Source organism: Danio rerio, chromosome 19 (assembly GCF_049306965.1).
Source record: "Danio rerio strain Tuebingen ecotype United States chromosome 19, GRCz12tu, whole genome shotgun sequence".
Classification (NCBI taxonomy): domain Eukaryota; kingdom Metazoa; phylum Chordata; class Actinopteri; order Cypriniformes; family Danionidae; genus Danio; species Danio rerio.
The window spans coordinates 30,262,501-30,277,478 of record NC_133194.1 but is presented as its reverse complement, the minus strand read 5'-3'; the positions used below and the strand labels follow the sequence as shown (position 1 = coordinate 30,277,478).

Sequence of the window (14,978 nt, the reverse complement as noted above, 5' to 3'; positions counted from 1 at the left end):
GAATTAAGTTAACTTATTAGTTTTCACAAATTTAAGTAAGTAGATTGAACATAAAACAATTAAATTGTCACAAAAAGAATCTCAAAAAATGTGTTGTTTCCACTTATTTTAAATAAGTAGTTAACGAAGAACAAGAACAAACAAAATCATATTTCTGAGTGTAGTTTTCATGTTAGTCTTAGAAATTAAGGTGCAGTGTTGGCAGTGCGTAGAAAAGTAAGCAGCTAGAGCAGCTAGCAAACTCACAGCATCATCTCTGCTCCTTTTCCCTTCTGGTCTTCCATCTCTGTACTGCTGTGGTCTGTTTTTATTTCTCCTGCCCATGTTAGCGACGCATATAACTCTGGATATAAATCTGCGCTGTTTAATCTTGCAATGCCTGGATAGCTGCACTTCTCAGCTCCTGTTGTACTCACGTGTTCGTGACGCGATCTAAACAAGCGCACACTCGACTGAAAGACCCCTTCCATGGTGTCTGCAATATTGCCTGACTTCTATGCACGAGGCGCGCTTTCTCTCTAAATGGTAATATTTTCATTATAAACTATCAGACTATAAAATGTATTTAATCTTCGGGAGTAATAAGTATATTGGCGATTTTAAAAAAATATTTTACAACGTTCATTCAACTTTTTTTCCTAATTATTTTTAAATGAATTGATTTTAAAAACAACAAACATTTAAATGTAACGTTATTAATGCATTTGTAAATGTTCTACTTAAAATATAAACAAATGCGTTTATCTTAAAGTAATCGAGTTAATTAAGGTTTGTATTTAAATGTTGCTATAAATATAATAAATTGCAAATCGAATTTCTGTAAAGTTATAAGATATGATTAACCTGCAAAAACAATAATCATCAAAAGGCGGTTTTTATGCCATCAATGATCGACAGAAACTCCTTTCATTAGCATGTAATCGTTTACCTGCCCGCACGATCTTTATTTATATGTTTATGTATGTATTTTATTTACATTTATTTATTTATTTGCATATTTACCCAAATATTTAGGTTAATTTATTTACTAATTAACTTAAATATTTGGGTAGTTATTTGTTGTTTTTGCAGGTTTCGTCCTCCACACACACACACACACACACACACAAAATTGTCAAATAATTTTTTCGTCCAATATAAAAAAGGGAACGTAAGGGGGAAGAATATTTTCTTGTATATGCCCCGCCCGTTACGTCTCCTGATTGGCGGAAAACATGTGGTGGTACTGATGGGCGGGGTTTCAGATTTCTCCATGGTGTCAGACTGTTTCGTGCATCTACTGTGAACTACGTGTAAGTTGCCGTCTTATTCTTAATCGGTTTTGATTAGCAACTATGGACGCTCTTCTGAATACGTTATTTTCTTCTGAGGAGGAAGAATTGTACGTTTTGGATTGCTTATCGTATCTGATGATGGCCATGGCTCTGATAACTTTTGTTGCTTTACTCTTTGAGCATGTGCCCTATGGCAGGTATGCATCCAGCAGGTTTGGATTCCCTGTAAATGTCAAGTTGGCTTGGTTCGTTCAAGAGCTGCCTTCTTTTTTGTTGCCTTCGAGTTTAGCTTTATGGAGTTCAAGTTCAAAAATAATCCACCTGCCCAACCAACTCCTCCTGCTCATGTTCGTTTGCCATTATATGCAAAGGTAGGTTTTTTATTTGTTCCAACCATTGGTTCCAACATATACACAATTTCAATGTGGTGATTTCATTGGCCAGTGAACATTTCCTGCTTGTTGTCAAACTATTTCATATTTGTAACAAGAGGCATTTCATTCATAACTTGATGTTATAACAGCTACCATAACATAATTTATCAATATGTGAAACCTTTTGGACTCTTAGAAGCTATGGAAATTTTAAATTGTAAAACAGGAATTAAGTCAAGACCATTGCCATTGTTTACCTCGCTCAACATGTTGACAAATGTTTCCTTATTGTCTTGCAAGGGGCAATTTTATGCACTATAATTTGTATATAAAACAACTGAAGCATGTATTTCTGTTTTAGGTCTCTCATCTACCCGTTTTTAATTAGAGGAGGGAAATCAACACCGTTCATCTCCCTAGTACTAGCCTTTGTCTTCTGCATCTATAATGGGTACCTCCAAGGTAGATACCTGAGTCACTATGCTGATTACCCAGCTGATTGGGTTACACACCCCTGCTTCATCATAGGTAAGTGCAAGTATGTATTTATTCACAGTCTAAAGCAGATGTACTCAAAAGACTACACTCATAGAAAAGAAATAGCATTTTAAAGACATGCAGCAATGTGATATCCTGTATGTTCGTTGTACTACATGCTTTACACTTTGCATTGTGTAAATGGCAGATGGTCCTCTTAGCAGCATGAAAAACAAACATTAAAACTGTAAACCAAAAAGCACCCCAATAACAATAAGAGGAGTTGTCATCATGTCAGTGAGTTTATTGAGTTCAAGTTCATTCCTGAGACCTCTAAGTTGAAGGGATTTACACTGGGCTGGGTATAGGGTTGGTGTATATATTAAGTCTATAGGTAAGTCTAAGGTAGTCTATATTAAAAAAAAAAAATAATATATATATATATATATATATATATATATATATATATATATATATATTCATTAATGAGTAATACAAAACAATATATTTTTAATGCTGCCTCCACATTCCTTCAATTTTTTACTTTGACTTGAACCACGGGAATCAACCAGGGGTGTGTTTCCCAAAATCATCGTTAGCCAACTAAGGTCGCAAGATCCATCGTTACAAACATAGTTTGTTGAGTTGCCGTTTCCCAAATCCGTCGGTCCAACAACCCTTCGCAAACTGCGTCTCAAACTTGAGCACTCGCAGCTACAGCTCGAGCTGTATTTGGAAACATAGTTTCTGGCTGTGTTCGATTCCCACTTATCCCCCCTATGCCCTATTCATTTAGAACATTCTAACATACAAAGTTGAAATTATTAAAAATAAAAAAGAATTAAGGTCATCTCTCCTAAGTGTAATTTGCTTTTTTAAACTATTCTTACAGTTCAGTTTTAGCGATCTCCATGTTTACAATTGTGCTCCCTTCGCAGTGCACTTTGAAAACCTGTATGTCATTTTGAACACAGCCTCATGGCTAAAGCTATAGGTGACCTATTATTTAAAAGCAGAATTTATTTTACATCTCCAAAGCTTGTGAAAACAAAAAGCATACATTAATTCTTTTCATTTATAGTGGATTATTTATTAGGTATCTGTACTGTATAACATAGGCCTGCTGGTTAGAACTTTCTGCAGTGGTTTACATGTGTCAAATTGTAAAAGTACACTTTTGTAAAAAAACAAAAAACAAAAAAAACAATATTCTACTTAATAATAATCATCATTATCAATATTATGAATATTATTAAATTATTATTTTTTTCATTTCTAATACATAATAAATATTAAATTTAATTTTATAATAAATAGTCTCAATTTAAAATAAAATATAATAATTATTTTAATTATATGAATTATATATGATGTAAGAATTTGTGTTTTGTTTGAATTTGCTTTTGTAAGTGATTTTATGTTTTAGAATCTGATATGTAATATTCTCAATAATATTTGTAAAAGAAACATTGGTCCTATATATGAGCCATGTACATATATTTCAGTTAATATGGAAAACGAGTGCATGTTTTTACCAAAATCTAATATTGACAAAAAATTGACGGAAAGGACAAGATCTCAGATACAAGCGGCCGAAATGAGTTTCCTTCGAAGGGTGGCAGGGCGCACTCTTATGGATAGAGTGAGGAGCTCTGACACCCGGTAGGAGCTCGGAGTAGAGTCGCTGCTCCTCCACATCGAGAGAAGTCAGCTTAGGTGGCTCGGGCATCTGTTTCGGATGTCTCCTGGACACCTACCTAGGGAGGTGTTCCAGGCATGTCCCACCGGGAGGCGGCCTCGGGGAAGACCGAGAGGGAATATGTCTCTCGGCTGGCCTGGGAACGCCTCGGGATCCCCCCGGAGGAGCTGAAGGAAGTGTCTGGGGATAGGGAAGTCTGGGGTTCTCTCCTAAGACTGCTGCCCCCGCGACCCGGCCCTGGAAAAACGGCAGAAGATGAATGAATGAATTAATGAATGAACAAAGAATTGATGGGGTTTTTCTGTAAAGAAGTAGTTTCTCCAACCCATTTAGAGCATCATTATTAGCGTTATATGTTATAACTAACATGGTTCAAGCGATGGATCTGCGACAAAGAAACTATGCGTTCTGAAAAACACTCGTCACTACATCCTTCTTTTTCCAAACGATGCATCGTACTATGATAATTCAGCTTGGAGTTACGTCATTGTTTGAGAAACACACCCCAGATATGCCGTGCACAGTCGGGGGCAGAGTTAAAAACGGTGCTGTTTTTCCACTGCACTCGACGTTCGTACACGACTGTCAGAAAACGCCTGAATGAATACTAGAAACTCATAGACGATTAAATTGTTGGATGCACTGTGACTAGGGGAGAGAAGCTGATTTTTGGCAGTGTCTGAAATACAGAAATGCAGTGTACAAAATAAAATACAAAAGCAATAGCCTTTATTCTCTGTGTGTTCACCATGATTAAATGAATGAATACTAGAAATTCATAGACCATTTGAGGGAATGTGGAGTGAGCATAAAAAATGTATTACTAATAAATTATTAAAAAAAAAAAAATTTAATATAGACTTGTTTTCTATTACCTAATACTTTTCATCTTGCGCACACAGACCTGATTTGACAACACTGGAATAGATCCCATCCAGTCAGCCCCTCGCAAAACATTCTAGTCAAAGTTCCTTCACAACAAAACTGAATATTCTGTGCGACTGCCACAAGGGGGCATACTCCAAATGTCATGTTTTAATGTCGTCTGCAGAGGGGAAAGGTGACTTAATGGTTCCGCAGCCTAAATTAAACCCAAGTTTTTAACATATGGAGATGATCGGAACACATGTTATGTTCAACATAATACTTTTGTTATGTTCATGTTATGTACAACTTGGTCATGTTATTATTAAGTTTTACACCCATATATATAAATATTCTAAATTTAAACCTTTTTAGCATTTTCAAACAAGAAAATTTAAATACTAATAGAAAGAGGGATGGGAAAAATAAGCACATACTATAGGAATAGACTCAAAAACACATGTCAAAGACTTGCATTTCTTGTATACAACTTTATGTTATGGAACTTTTTTGTGTCTCAGTCTGTAAATACCCAGCAGACACAGGACATCAGATTGATGTTCCCCAACATCGTGAGGATGTTGCATTTTGTTTGGGAATTAAAATCTGTTTGACGTCAGAAACCAACGTTAGGCTGACGTCAGAGTCCAACCTAAAATCAACCAAATATTAATGTCTAATGATGCTACAGCTTCACATTGTGTGGACCTTACCAATATGATGTCTATTAGACGGTGGATTTTGGTTGCGGTACCTGACTAATAATTGTCAGTATTTGACGTCAATATGATGTTGGCTTAAGATGTTGGTTCGACATTGGATTTTGGTCACTTTCTAACACAACCTAAAATCAACAAAATTTCAATGTAATTTGACGTTGTTATTGGACTTCAAAATAACGTTGTCCTTAGTCGCTGACTAGACATTGAATTTTTATCACCTGATGTCACAACTTAAATTTAACCTAAAATTAATATCTAATGACGTTGTGTGTCTGCTGGGTAGGCGCTTTATAGGCTGTAGACTTGTCTTGATTGCACATGATACAACAATTATTGACATAAAAGGTCATATTTCATTCATTTGGAAATGGACAGCACAGCTTAGTAGCACGTAGAATGAGTTCTTATACGGATTCTCATACAGCCATGTTTGTTTGCATTTTGAAGAAAATTGAATCGAGCTTTCATTACCTTGCATGTACAGATTGCTCCTAATAGGCAAGGTACATTATTATCTGTAACCAAGCCCTGATTGCTTTATAGATTTGGATATGTTTTCCCACATATATACATTAATCAGTGAACATAACAAAACAATGCTGCAACTATATGCAAAACAATGCTTGTCAGGGTGGTGATTTATAGCTTGAATAAGAGTTATTTAAATGTAATCATATCTCTTTTTTTAGAAGAATTTCTGAAGCCATTTATATGGATTCGTCGTTGGATTTATTGTAGTATCAGGGCTTTGAGTAAATGGATTTTTAATGAGGGGGAAAAATAGTCAAGATTCTTGGTACTCTCAAGATCATTTCCCTAAACCGTACGTCATCTGACTTGGTTACTGTAACATTGACCACTGCAGGGCATAAATGCTGGTTATCTCTGAACCCTAACTGACCTGTCATGGTTGACTGAACATTAGCTGCCATTCATGCTATTCATCAGTGTTCTCCACAGGCCCTTGGAGTAAAGATTTGGTGGACTATAGTTCAATTGTATTAGGACTCAATCATGTAAGCATTGAGATTTATCTAGATTTGCATTTAGATCAGCACTCAAATTAGTATTTCAAAGTGTCTAAGATAGACAGATTCTGACTTTCAGTAGTTGTTACTGTCGTCTTTAATGTGACTTGATACTTCAGAGAACATTTTGAAAAGAGATGCAGTGCTTCTGTATATTTGTGGTATGGAAATTGTTGATCATTTTGAAACATGTTTATCAGTTCACTGCATCTGTGCTAAAATAAATATAACTGTCTTATTTTTTCTTTTAATTATTGTGGTGTGCAGTGTTAATTCAGAATATTTGTACTTTTTTGGGGTCTTTTTTTATGTTTTTTATTATATTTTAGGGTCTTGTATGTGGTTCCTGGGATGGATTATTAATATGCACTCTGACCATATCCTCAGAAACCTCCGTAAACCTGGAGAAACAGGTTATAAAATACCTAGAGGTAAGACAAGAATAATCCAATTTGAATGATGACGAGTGAAAAGTGTAACTTAAAATTATGTAACAATAATACAGTAAAACATTGGTGTTTGTTTTGCATCTTTACAATGTTCGACATAAAACAACTGTAACATTGAGTGAAAGCTTATTAAAAATAAACATAATAAGTGTATTTTTTTTGTTTGTGATTTGCTTTTGTAATCCACCTTTGAAAATTAGTTTAACCATATCAGTTTATCCAATATTTTTTTCGAAATCTGTATAGGAGAGTAATGTTGTATATGGCTCTGTTTCATGACTTATTTGACTTTCTTGCATTTGTGGTTCTTCAGACAAAAAATAAATGACAGTAGGGCTGCACGATATTGGAAAAATCTGATATTGTGATATTTTATTTTTCTGCGATAAATATTATGATATGAATACAAGATGGTTTCACGAGATGGTTTTATTAGCTCTGATGGTTTTCTGAGGAGATGAACAGTATTCAGGTACAGAAATTGAATAATCACAATTCAATAAAAATGCTTTTCTTACATTGCTTTGTCTCATTTCCAGTCGAAATATTTAAAATTCTTCAATCAAGTAAAAATAACGCTTTGGTTTCACCTTAATGCTGCGATCACACCAGATGCGGAACGGACAAATCGCGCTATTCGTGCGTAAATAGCCGCAGGAACATTTGAGTTTACTCGCTTCATTCGCGCGACAAACCCCGCTTCATTCGCGTGTCAAATCCTCTTCATTTGTGCGTCAAATTCACTTCAGAACAGACGCAGACTCGCGTGATGGGCAGGGCTTCTGCCTGCCCTGTGAATCTAGCTTCATAGCTAAATGGCAAACATGGATTTTATTGAGAAAATAACAGTGTTTATATGCTTTACGAAGGCTGAAAAACAGCGTAGATACGTTTAGGGCCATGTCTGAATCCACTACATCCTTTCAAAGGTGCATCCAGCTCTGTGAGCTCATAAACTTTTCCAGAAACTGAACGTGGCTGACGGAGGCTTTCAGCGGTGCTTCGGACTGAGCCCAGCCCAGTTTGATGAACTTCTTGTCGGTGTCGGCTGGAGAATTTCCCCTGGGACACCCACAACAGGCGATACGTCACAATCACGCCCCTACAAGAACAAGCTCCTGATTGGTTAACGCGGCGCGAATGTCCGCTGAAGTTCAGATTTTCGAACTCGAGCGATTCGCTCAATTCGCTCTGCGCCATTCAATCGTACCGCACCGCAAGATGTCTATTTGCGCGTTTGTGTTGACTTAACATGTAAATCACTCGTGCTTGATGCACGTTCCACATCTGGTGTGAATGCAGCATTAGAAAAATGTCAAAATTAGGATTTTTACCCTTAAAACAAGCTAACTTATCTGCCAATGGAGTAATTAAATTAATCTTATTTTCAATTTGAAAAGTAGATATTTGGACTAGAAACAAGACAAAAATTCTAAGAAAATTTTTTTTTGCATTAAACATATGTTACCCATCGGTCCTACTGCACCCAACCCGGTCTTAGCTGGGATCGAACCGGCAATTCTTTGTATGGGGGTCGGTTGCTCTAACAAGGAGGCAGATTTCCTCATTTTTTTTAGACCATCATTGAGTTCATTTATTTATGTAAATGTGTGTAAATATATATATATATATATATATATATATATATATATATATATATATATATATATATATATATATATATATAATCATTTTGTCATTTTGGTTAGTGATTTCCATACAGTTATCACAGAATTTCAGAATGGTTATTATTTATTTCTCTATGGGTTAACTCTATGATTAGAATCGCCTAATTGTAGGATATTACTAATAGTTGTGTTTAATAATAGTCAAATTAAAATCATATTCAAATCTATATTTAATATATAATTAATATTGAAATAAATTCAAGTTTAGCATTTGTTATCACTTGTTAGAACTTAAAAAATGGTGTAAGGTAGGACAATTCCAAGGGCCCACACACTTTTTGGATCCCCCAGAAAAACCATCAGGGGCCCCAACCAACCATAGCCCCCTTTTCACCTTCATCAAAACAAAAATGTGCTTTTAAACTTGAAATGAATATAGTTTTGACATTTAATGTGATAAAAATAGATGGTTATTTAAAATTCATCACTATAATATTTGTCCATATCACTCAGCTCTAATTCAATGGCCAAACAAAGCATGTGTTCTCTACACTTTTCTTGAAAATAGGATAATTTTACGACTCCCCTAGAGATAAACGATTTTGCTGCCATACCATGCACAATATTATTGTGTGGCACTTAAAAATTGGCTAGATTCCATTTAAATTACCAACATGACCAAACTTTTTGCACAGGAAAAGTGCCACAGGAAGTGAGACATTTGTGAGTAATGATTCATAATATATTTGCTTTGGCGCAGATAATGAACTGAATTTTTTTGCCAGTTTTATACAGAGGTTGGCCGAATTAATATTAATCCCTCCATAATGACTTTGTGCCTGCTGCAGCCATGCTAAGGCAGCAAAGTTCCTTGATTATTAAACCAGAATGAAAGTATAGTTCTTAGCTTTATTGCAACGTTTAATTTTTCGTTGGTCTTACAATAATGTGATTACACAGAAATCAAGCTTTAAAAAGGAAAATTTGTGAAACCTTTGGCCATTTTTAAGCGAGATGCTAATGCTGTAATCCGTTTAAAATATGCTAAGCCAGTGGTTCTCAAACTTTTTTCATCAAGTACCACCTCAAAAAAAATAGTCTCTCCAAGTACCACCATAATGAGCAGTATTGAAATACAGAAGCGTAGTAGGCCTAGTACAGCAGCTACAACTCTGCACAGTTAAAAAAAAACGTGGCAGATCAACTCAGAAATATAGGCTATATGTCATATATGGCATATTATATATATACATTTTTTATAAATTTTGAAATATATGTAGCTTGTACATGACATATTTCATTCTTCCGTGTACCACTAGAAGGAAGTCCGCGTACCACTAGTTTGAGAACCACTGTGCTAAGCTAAGATAAAAGTGCTCCTGAGAGACCCATATATAGATTGAGTAGATTAAAAATGGTAAAATTAACTGTTTTCTCTTTAAGAGTTGCAAGAGTTGCAAGAGTTGCACTTGCAACTCTCAAGAGTTGCATGGTCGCCCACTGAAGCTAAGCAGGGCTGCGCCCGGTCAGTACCTGGATGGGAGACCACATGGGAAAGCTAGGTTGCTGCCGGAAGTGGTGTTAGTGAAGCCAGCAGGGGGCGCCCAACCTGCGGTCTGTGTGGGTCCTAATGCCCCAGTATAGTGACGGGGACGCTATACTGCTAAGTGAGCGCCGTCTTTCGGATGAGACGTTAAACCGAGGTCCCGACTCTCTGTGGTCGTTAAAAATCCCAGGATGTCCTTCGAAAAGAGTAGGGGTTTAACCCCGGCATCCTGGCCAAATCTGCCCACTGGCCTTTGTCCATCATGGCCTCCTAACCATCCCCATATTCAATTGGCTGCATCACTGTCTCCTCTCCACCAATCAGCTGGTGTGTGGTGTGCGGTCTGGCGCAAAATGGCTGCCGTCGCATCATCCAGGTGGATGCTGCACACTGGTGGTAGATGAGGAGATTCCCCCCACTGTGTAAAGTGCTTTGAGTGCCCAGAAAAGCGCTATATAAATGTAAGGAATTATTATTATTATTATTAAAATGAGACTATTCTCAAAAATTTATCTTGCTCTTCCTAAATCTTGCTAGTTAGTCACATCTTTGAGTGAGATGCTAATGGTCTAATCTGATTGATCTCTGGTAAGCTAATCTAAGCTAAGCTAAGCTAAAAGTGCCCCTGACAGACCCATATCAACTGATAAAAAATTGGTAAAACTTAACTGTTTAGCTCTTTAGAAGTTGCAAAATAAGACTATTCTCAAAGATTTACTCTGATCTTCCAAAAATCTTGCTTGTTAGTAACAATGAAAATGTGCTACGGCATTTGTGTTCTTTATTTTGCTCTCTGTCGTAAGATTGCCTGCAGAAATTTTCACTTTCAACATGCTAATTAGTCATGGTTAGTTTACCTCTAAATATGCAACGAGTATAAACGTGCATTTTTTTTAGAGCATTTTTAATATTCCACATGCAGCTCGGTGGTGTCATTTCATCTTCATCGCTGGTGTGAGTGTTAATGTAACCCCAAAATCGGTTTTACTTAACATGACTCTGAAAGAAAATAAAAATAGATGCCCTTTCAGTCCATGACTCATTGCCTGAGCAACTTGTCGCAAACACCCTCATCCAGAGATCCTAATAGTGTGTGACATCCGCTACTGTCTCTTTTTCTAAACAGCCAGTGTCCATGCAAGATGCTAATGCTTTCAAAGCTGTCCTCACAGGGTTTAATAAAAAAATATCAAACAAGCAATGTTTGTGACATTTAAGTTTAAATTCAGCGATTGTTTATTCACTCTTAACTTGTTACTGTACATGCACTTAAAAATGATGAATGCTATTTATTCAAACTACTTTAAGTAAAATGAGCTGAAATTACACAATTCTTAAGGTTTTTGGGGGACAACTTAATTGTTTTATGTTCAATCCACTTAAATGAGTAAAAACTAATAAGTTAACTTAATTCTTCATCTTGTCCCAACACAAATTGATTGAGTGAAATCCAACAATTTTAACGGTGTGTTCATGTATGTTTGTTTTAGGCTAGTGTTCTTTTATACAGTTATCATTAAAACATATTAACATGTTAATGGGATTTTACCTATGATTATGATGGTTAAATGTTTGATACGGTGGATGACTGTGATATAAGTTTAATCAAATGAATATCTAATTTTCAAACACATTTTTACAGATGTTATTTATGTAACCCACCGGTCCTACTGCACTCAACCTTGTCTGAGCTGGGATTGAACCAGCAATTCTTTGTATGGGAGTCGGTTGCTCTAACAAGAAGGCTAAAGACCATGGCCTCTAGCGTCTGTTGCTAGTGCACCTTTAGAGGTCAGAAGAGTGAGGTTTACCTGAAAAGCATTCTGCTAGCTGGTCTCTGTTACACTTACCCCCTCTAAACCTCACTCCCATCCCAGACGAGCCCCTACATGTACCCCTTCGGTCCTGCTGCACCCAATCCAGTCTGAGCTAGGATCGAACTGGCAATTCTTTATATGGGAGTTGGCTGCTCTAACAAGGAGGCTAAAGACCATGGCCTCTAGCGTCTGTCGCTAGAGCACCTTTTCGTCTAATTCACACAGGGGTTCAGCTTCAATATTTGCTATTCACTTTGAATGGGTGACGTCAGGCATTGCCGAACTGCATTGTGTATCTGTTGGCGCCGCTTCAGTGGCATTGCTCACTGCAGAAGTTGGGAAATTCTCAACTTTTCAAACTCCAACAGAAGTGTCAGCCAATCAGATCGCTTCATGCAAATACCCCAGCTCAGACATTATCCGATTGCAGACTTACTTAGTTGGTTGACGCTGCTATGACGATCACGTCAGCCCCAACTTAAGACTTGCCCTCGGTCAAGAGTTGACGTTGAAGCCCCATGTGAATGCATGGTTGGAGGTCACAGGAGTGAGATTTACCTGCATAGCACTTCGCTAGCTGGCTTTCATTACACTTACCCCCCTAAACCTAAACCTGGACGAGCACCCACAACTAACCTATCGATCCTACTGCACCCAACCCAGTCTGAGCTGGGATCGAACTGGAGATTCTTTGTATAGGAATTGGTTGCTCTAACAGGGAGGCTAAAGACCATGGCCCTATCGTGTCTGTCGCTAGAGCACCTTTAGAAGTCAGATGAGTGAGGCTTTACCTGCATAGCACTTCGCTAGCTGGCCTCCGTTACACTCACCCCCTAAACCTCACTCCCATCCAGGACGAGCCCCTACGTTTAACTTACCGGTCTTACTGCGCGCAACCCGGTCTAAGCTAGGATCGAACCGGCAATTCTTTGTATGGGAATCAGTTGCTCTATCTAGGGGGCTAAAGACCATGGCCCTATCGTGTCTGTCGCTAGAGCACCTTTCGAGGTCAGAGGAGTGGGGTTTACCTGCACAGCACTTCACTAGCTAGCCTCTGTTACATTTATTTACTGAACAAATGTACTGTACATCTGCGAATGACACTTGGAAACATGTTGTTCTCAAACATTGATACTAATCCATAGAAATACAAATTTAAAAAAATACCAATTTAATCTCAAAACATCCTGAGACAAAGTAATGAGAGGTTTGAGTTGCACATCAGTTAATTTATTCAATAAATGTGCGTTGTTTACATTATTGTGTATAAAAATGACCTACGTGTACCTCAGTTATGCGCAAATGTTTTGATGAACATCTTGGCATATCTGTTCAGCAATATCCCAAAATGTGCAGGAAAGGATGTGGTTGGAACCATGTCAATAGATTAGCCAAATCAAAAGGATTTAATATTATTCTAGTATGATTAGTTGGTGGTTTATTCCATTGTGGTAACCCCTGATTAATAAAGGGACGAAGCCAAAAAGAAAAGAAATGAATGATTGAATTATTCTAGTATGTATAATTTGAAAGCTTGTTCTTGTTTTATTTGATGCATGAGTGATGACTGGCATGATGAATCAGACATGCTTTATTTCTGATGCATTGAACCAGACAGCATGAGCATGTTAGTCAGATGGTTTTACATTTAGTAAGTGACATGTGATAGATTTGTTTGTTTTTGCAGATATTTTTGTTTAATGTTTTAGATTAAGGTGTCTCCTTTTTTGCTTGTAGGAGGCATGTTTGAGTATGTGTCTGGAGCAAACTTCTTTGGAGAGATTGTGGAATGGGCTGGATTTGCTTTAGCTGGTCAATCCATCCATAGTGCAGCTTTTGCTCTCTTCACTCTTATCGTGCTGTCCTGCAGAGGAATGGACCATCACAAGTAAGTCATTAGAGTATATGGTGTAAAATATTTTTTTCTCAGTTTTACAGTTATCTGTAGAATGAAATGTCAAAATATAGATTTAAATTCATAAGTTAATCATTTAATCTTTTAATTCTTTCCCGTCTAAGACATATTTTAATCCAAAATCATACAAAATATTAATTATAATATAATATCCATAACAAATGGAATCAGTTTACTTTATTTTAGTATGAACTTACAATTTTTCTATGTTCAGTTTAATTTTATCTGAAGTTCAAATATTTATTTTAACAAAATTCTTTTAAAATTTTGTTGACTATACTGTGACACAAATAGTTCTAGGAAGTCTACTTTTTTGCATTTCCATTAAAATAATTCCTACTTTAAATTTAAGCCTATTTTCACTATGAATCTCATTTGAATAATGATTTTGGATTTTTGCCACTTGTTTTACTCACCATAATATTCTTTAGAAATATAATGAAAATGATATGTTAGAATATCTTCTTTACAGTATATAATACACTAAGTGTTAACTTTAACATCTACCATCATGACATTATCAACTTTTATTCATTCGTTCGTTTTCCTTCAGCTTAGTCCCCTATTTAAAAGGGGTTGTCACAGCTAAATTAACCACCAACTGTTCCGGCATATGCAGCGGATACCCTTCCAGCCGCAACCCAGCACTGGGAAACACATTTACACTCTCACATTTACTCTAGCACTCATACACTACGGCATGTCTTTGGACTGGGGACCAGAGCACCTGGAGGAAACCCATGCGAGCGCAGGGAAAACATGCAAACTCCACAGAAATTTCAACTGACCAAGTCGGAACTCGAACCAGCGACCTTCTTGCTGTGATGCGACAGTGCTAACCACTGAGCCACCATGTTGCCCTGGATGACTATTCGAATACAAATAATTCTATGAAGCCTACTTTCACTATAAGCTTGCTATTTTCATGAAAATTAAGCACATTTTCTCCATATATGACTTTTTATATATAGTGCATACGGGCTAAAATGACTGCTTTTCTCGAGACTAGGAACTGTATAATGTTTTTTTTTTTCATCTTTTCCTGATCTGGAGTGAAATATGCTCTGGCCAGATAAATATATTTGTTGTATAACAACATCACATTTAGAGATTGCTGTTTAATGTGCCTTCTTATTTTACAGGTGGTATCTGGCAAAATTTGAGGACTATCCAAAATCAAGGAAA

The 14,978-nt window shown here is 36.7% G+C and overlaps 2 protein-coding genes across 16 annotated transcripts in view; one reads left to right on the top strand and one right to left on the bottom strand.

Annotated features, from left to right (window-relative positions):
* The window catches only part of nsun2 (NOP2/Sun RNA methyltransferase 2), a 43,688-nt gene extending 43,234 nt beyond the window's left edge, over positions 1 to 454 (bottom strand). The window contains exon 1 of one of the 2 annotated variants that reach the window (XR_012394475.1): positions 247 to 454. The gene's annotated coding sequence lies outside the window, so the exon portion shown is untranslated. 2 annotated transcript variants of the gene reach the window in all.
* Positions 455 to 477: 23 nt separating this feature from the next.
* Positions 478 to 14,978, top strand: part of srd5a1 (steroid-5-alpha-reductase, alpha polypeptide 1 (3-oxo-5 alpha-steroid delta 4-dehydrogenase alpha 1)) — a 25,117-nt gene continuing 10,616 nt past the window's right edge. For 4 of the 14 annotated variants that reach the window (XR_012394739.1, XR_012394737.1, XM_073931129.1 and 1 more), the window contains exons 1-6: positions 478 to 525; positions 1,564 to 1,645; positions 2,010 to 2,176; positions 6,768 to 6,869; positions 13,616 to 13,766; positions 14,936 to 14,978. The exon at positions 14,936 to 14,978 is cut by the window's right edge and continues 31 nt beyond it. Coding sequence is in view for 8 of the 14 variants with exons in the window: in XM_073931129.1 (XP_073787230.1) it covers positions 1,620 to 1,645; positions 2,010 to 2,176; positions 6,768 to 6,869; positions 13,616 to 13,766; positions 14,936 to 14,978 (489 nt within the window). In the remaining 6 variants the exon portion in view is untranslated. 14 annotated transcript variants of the gene reach the window in all.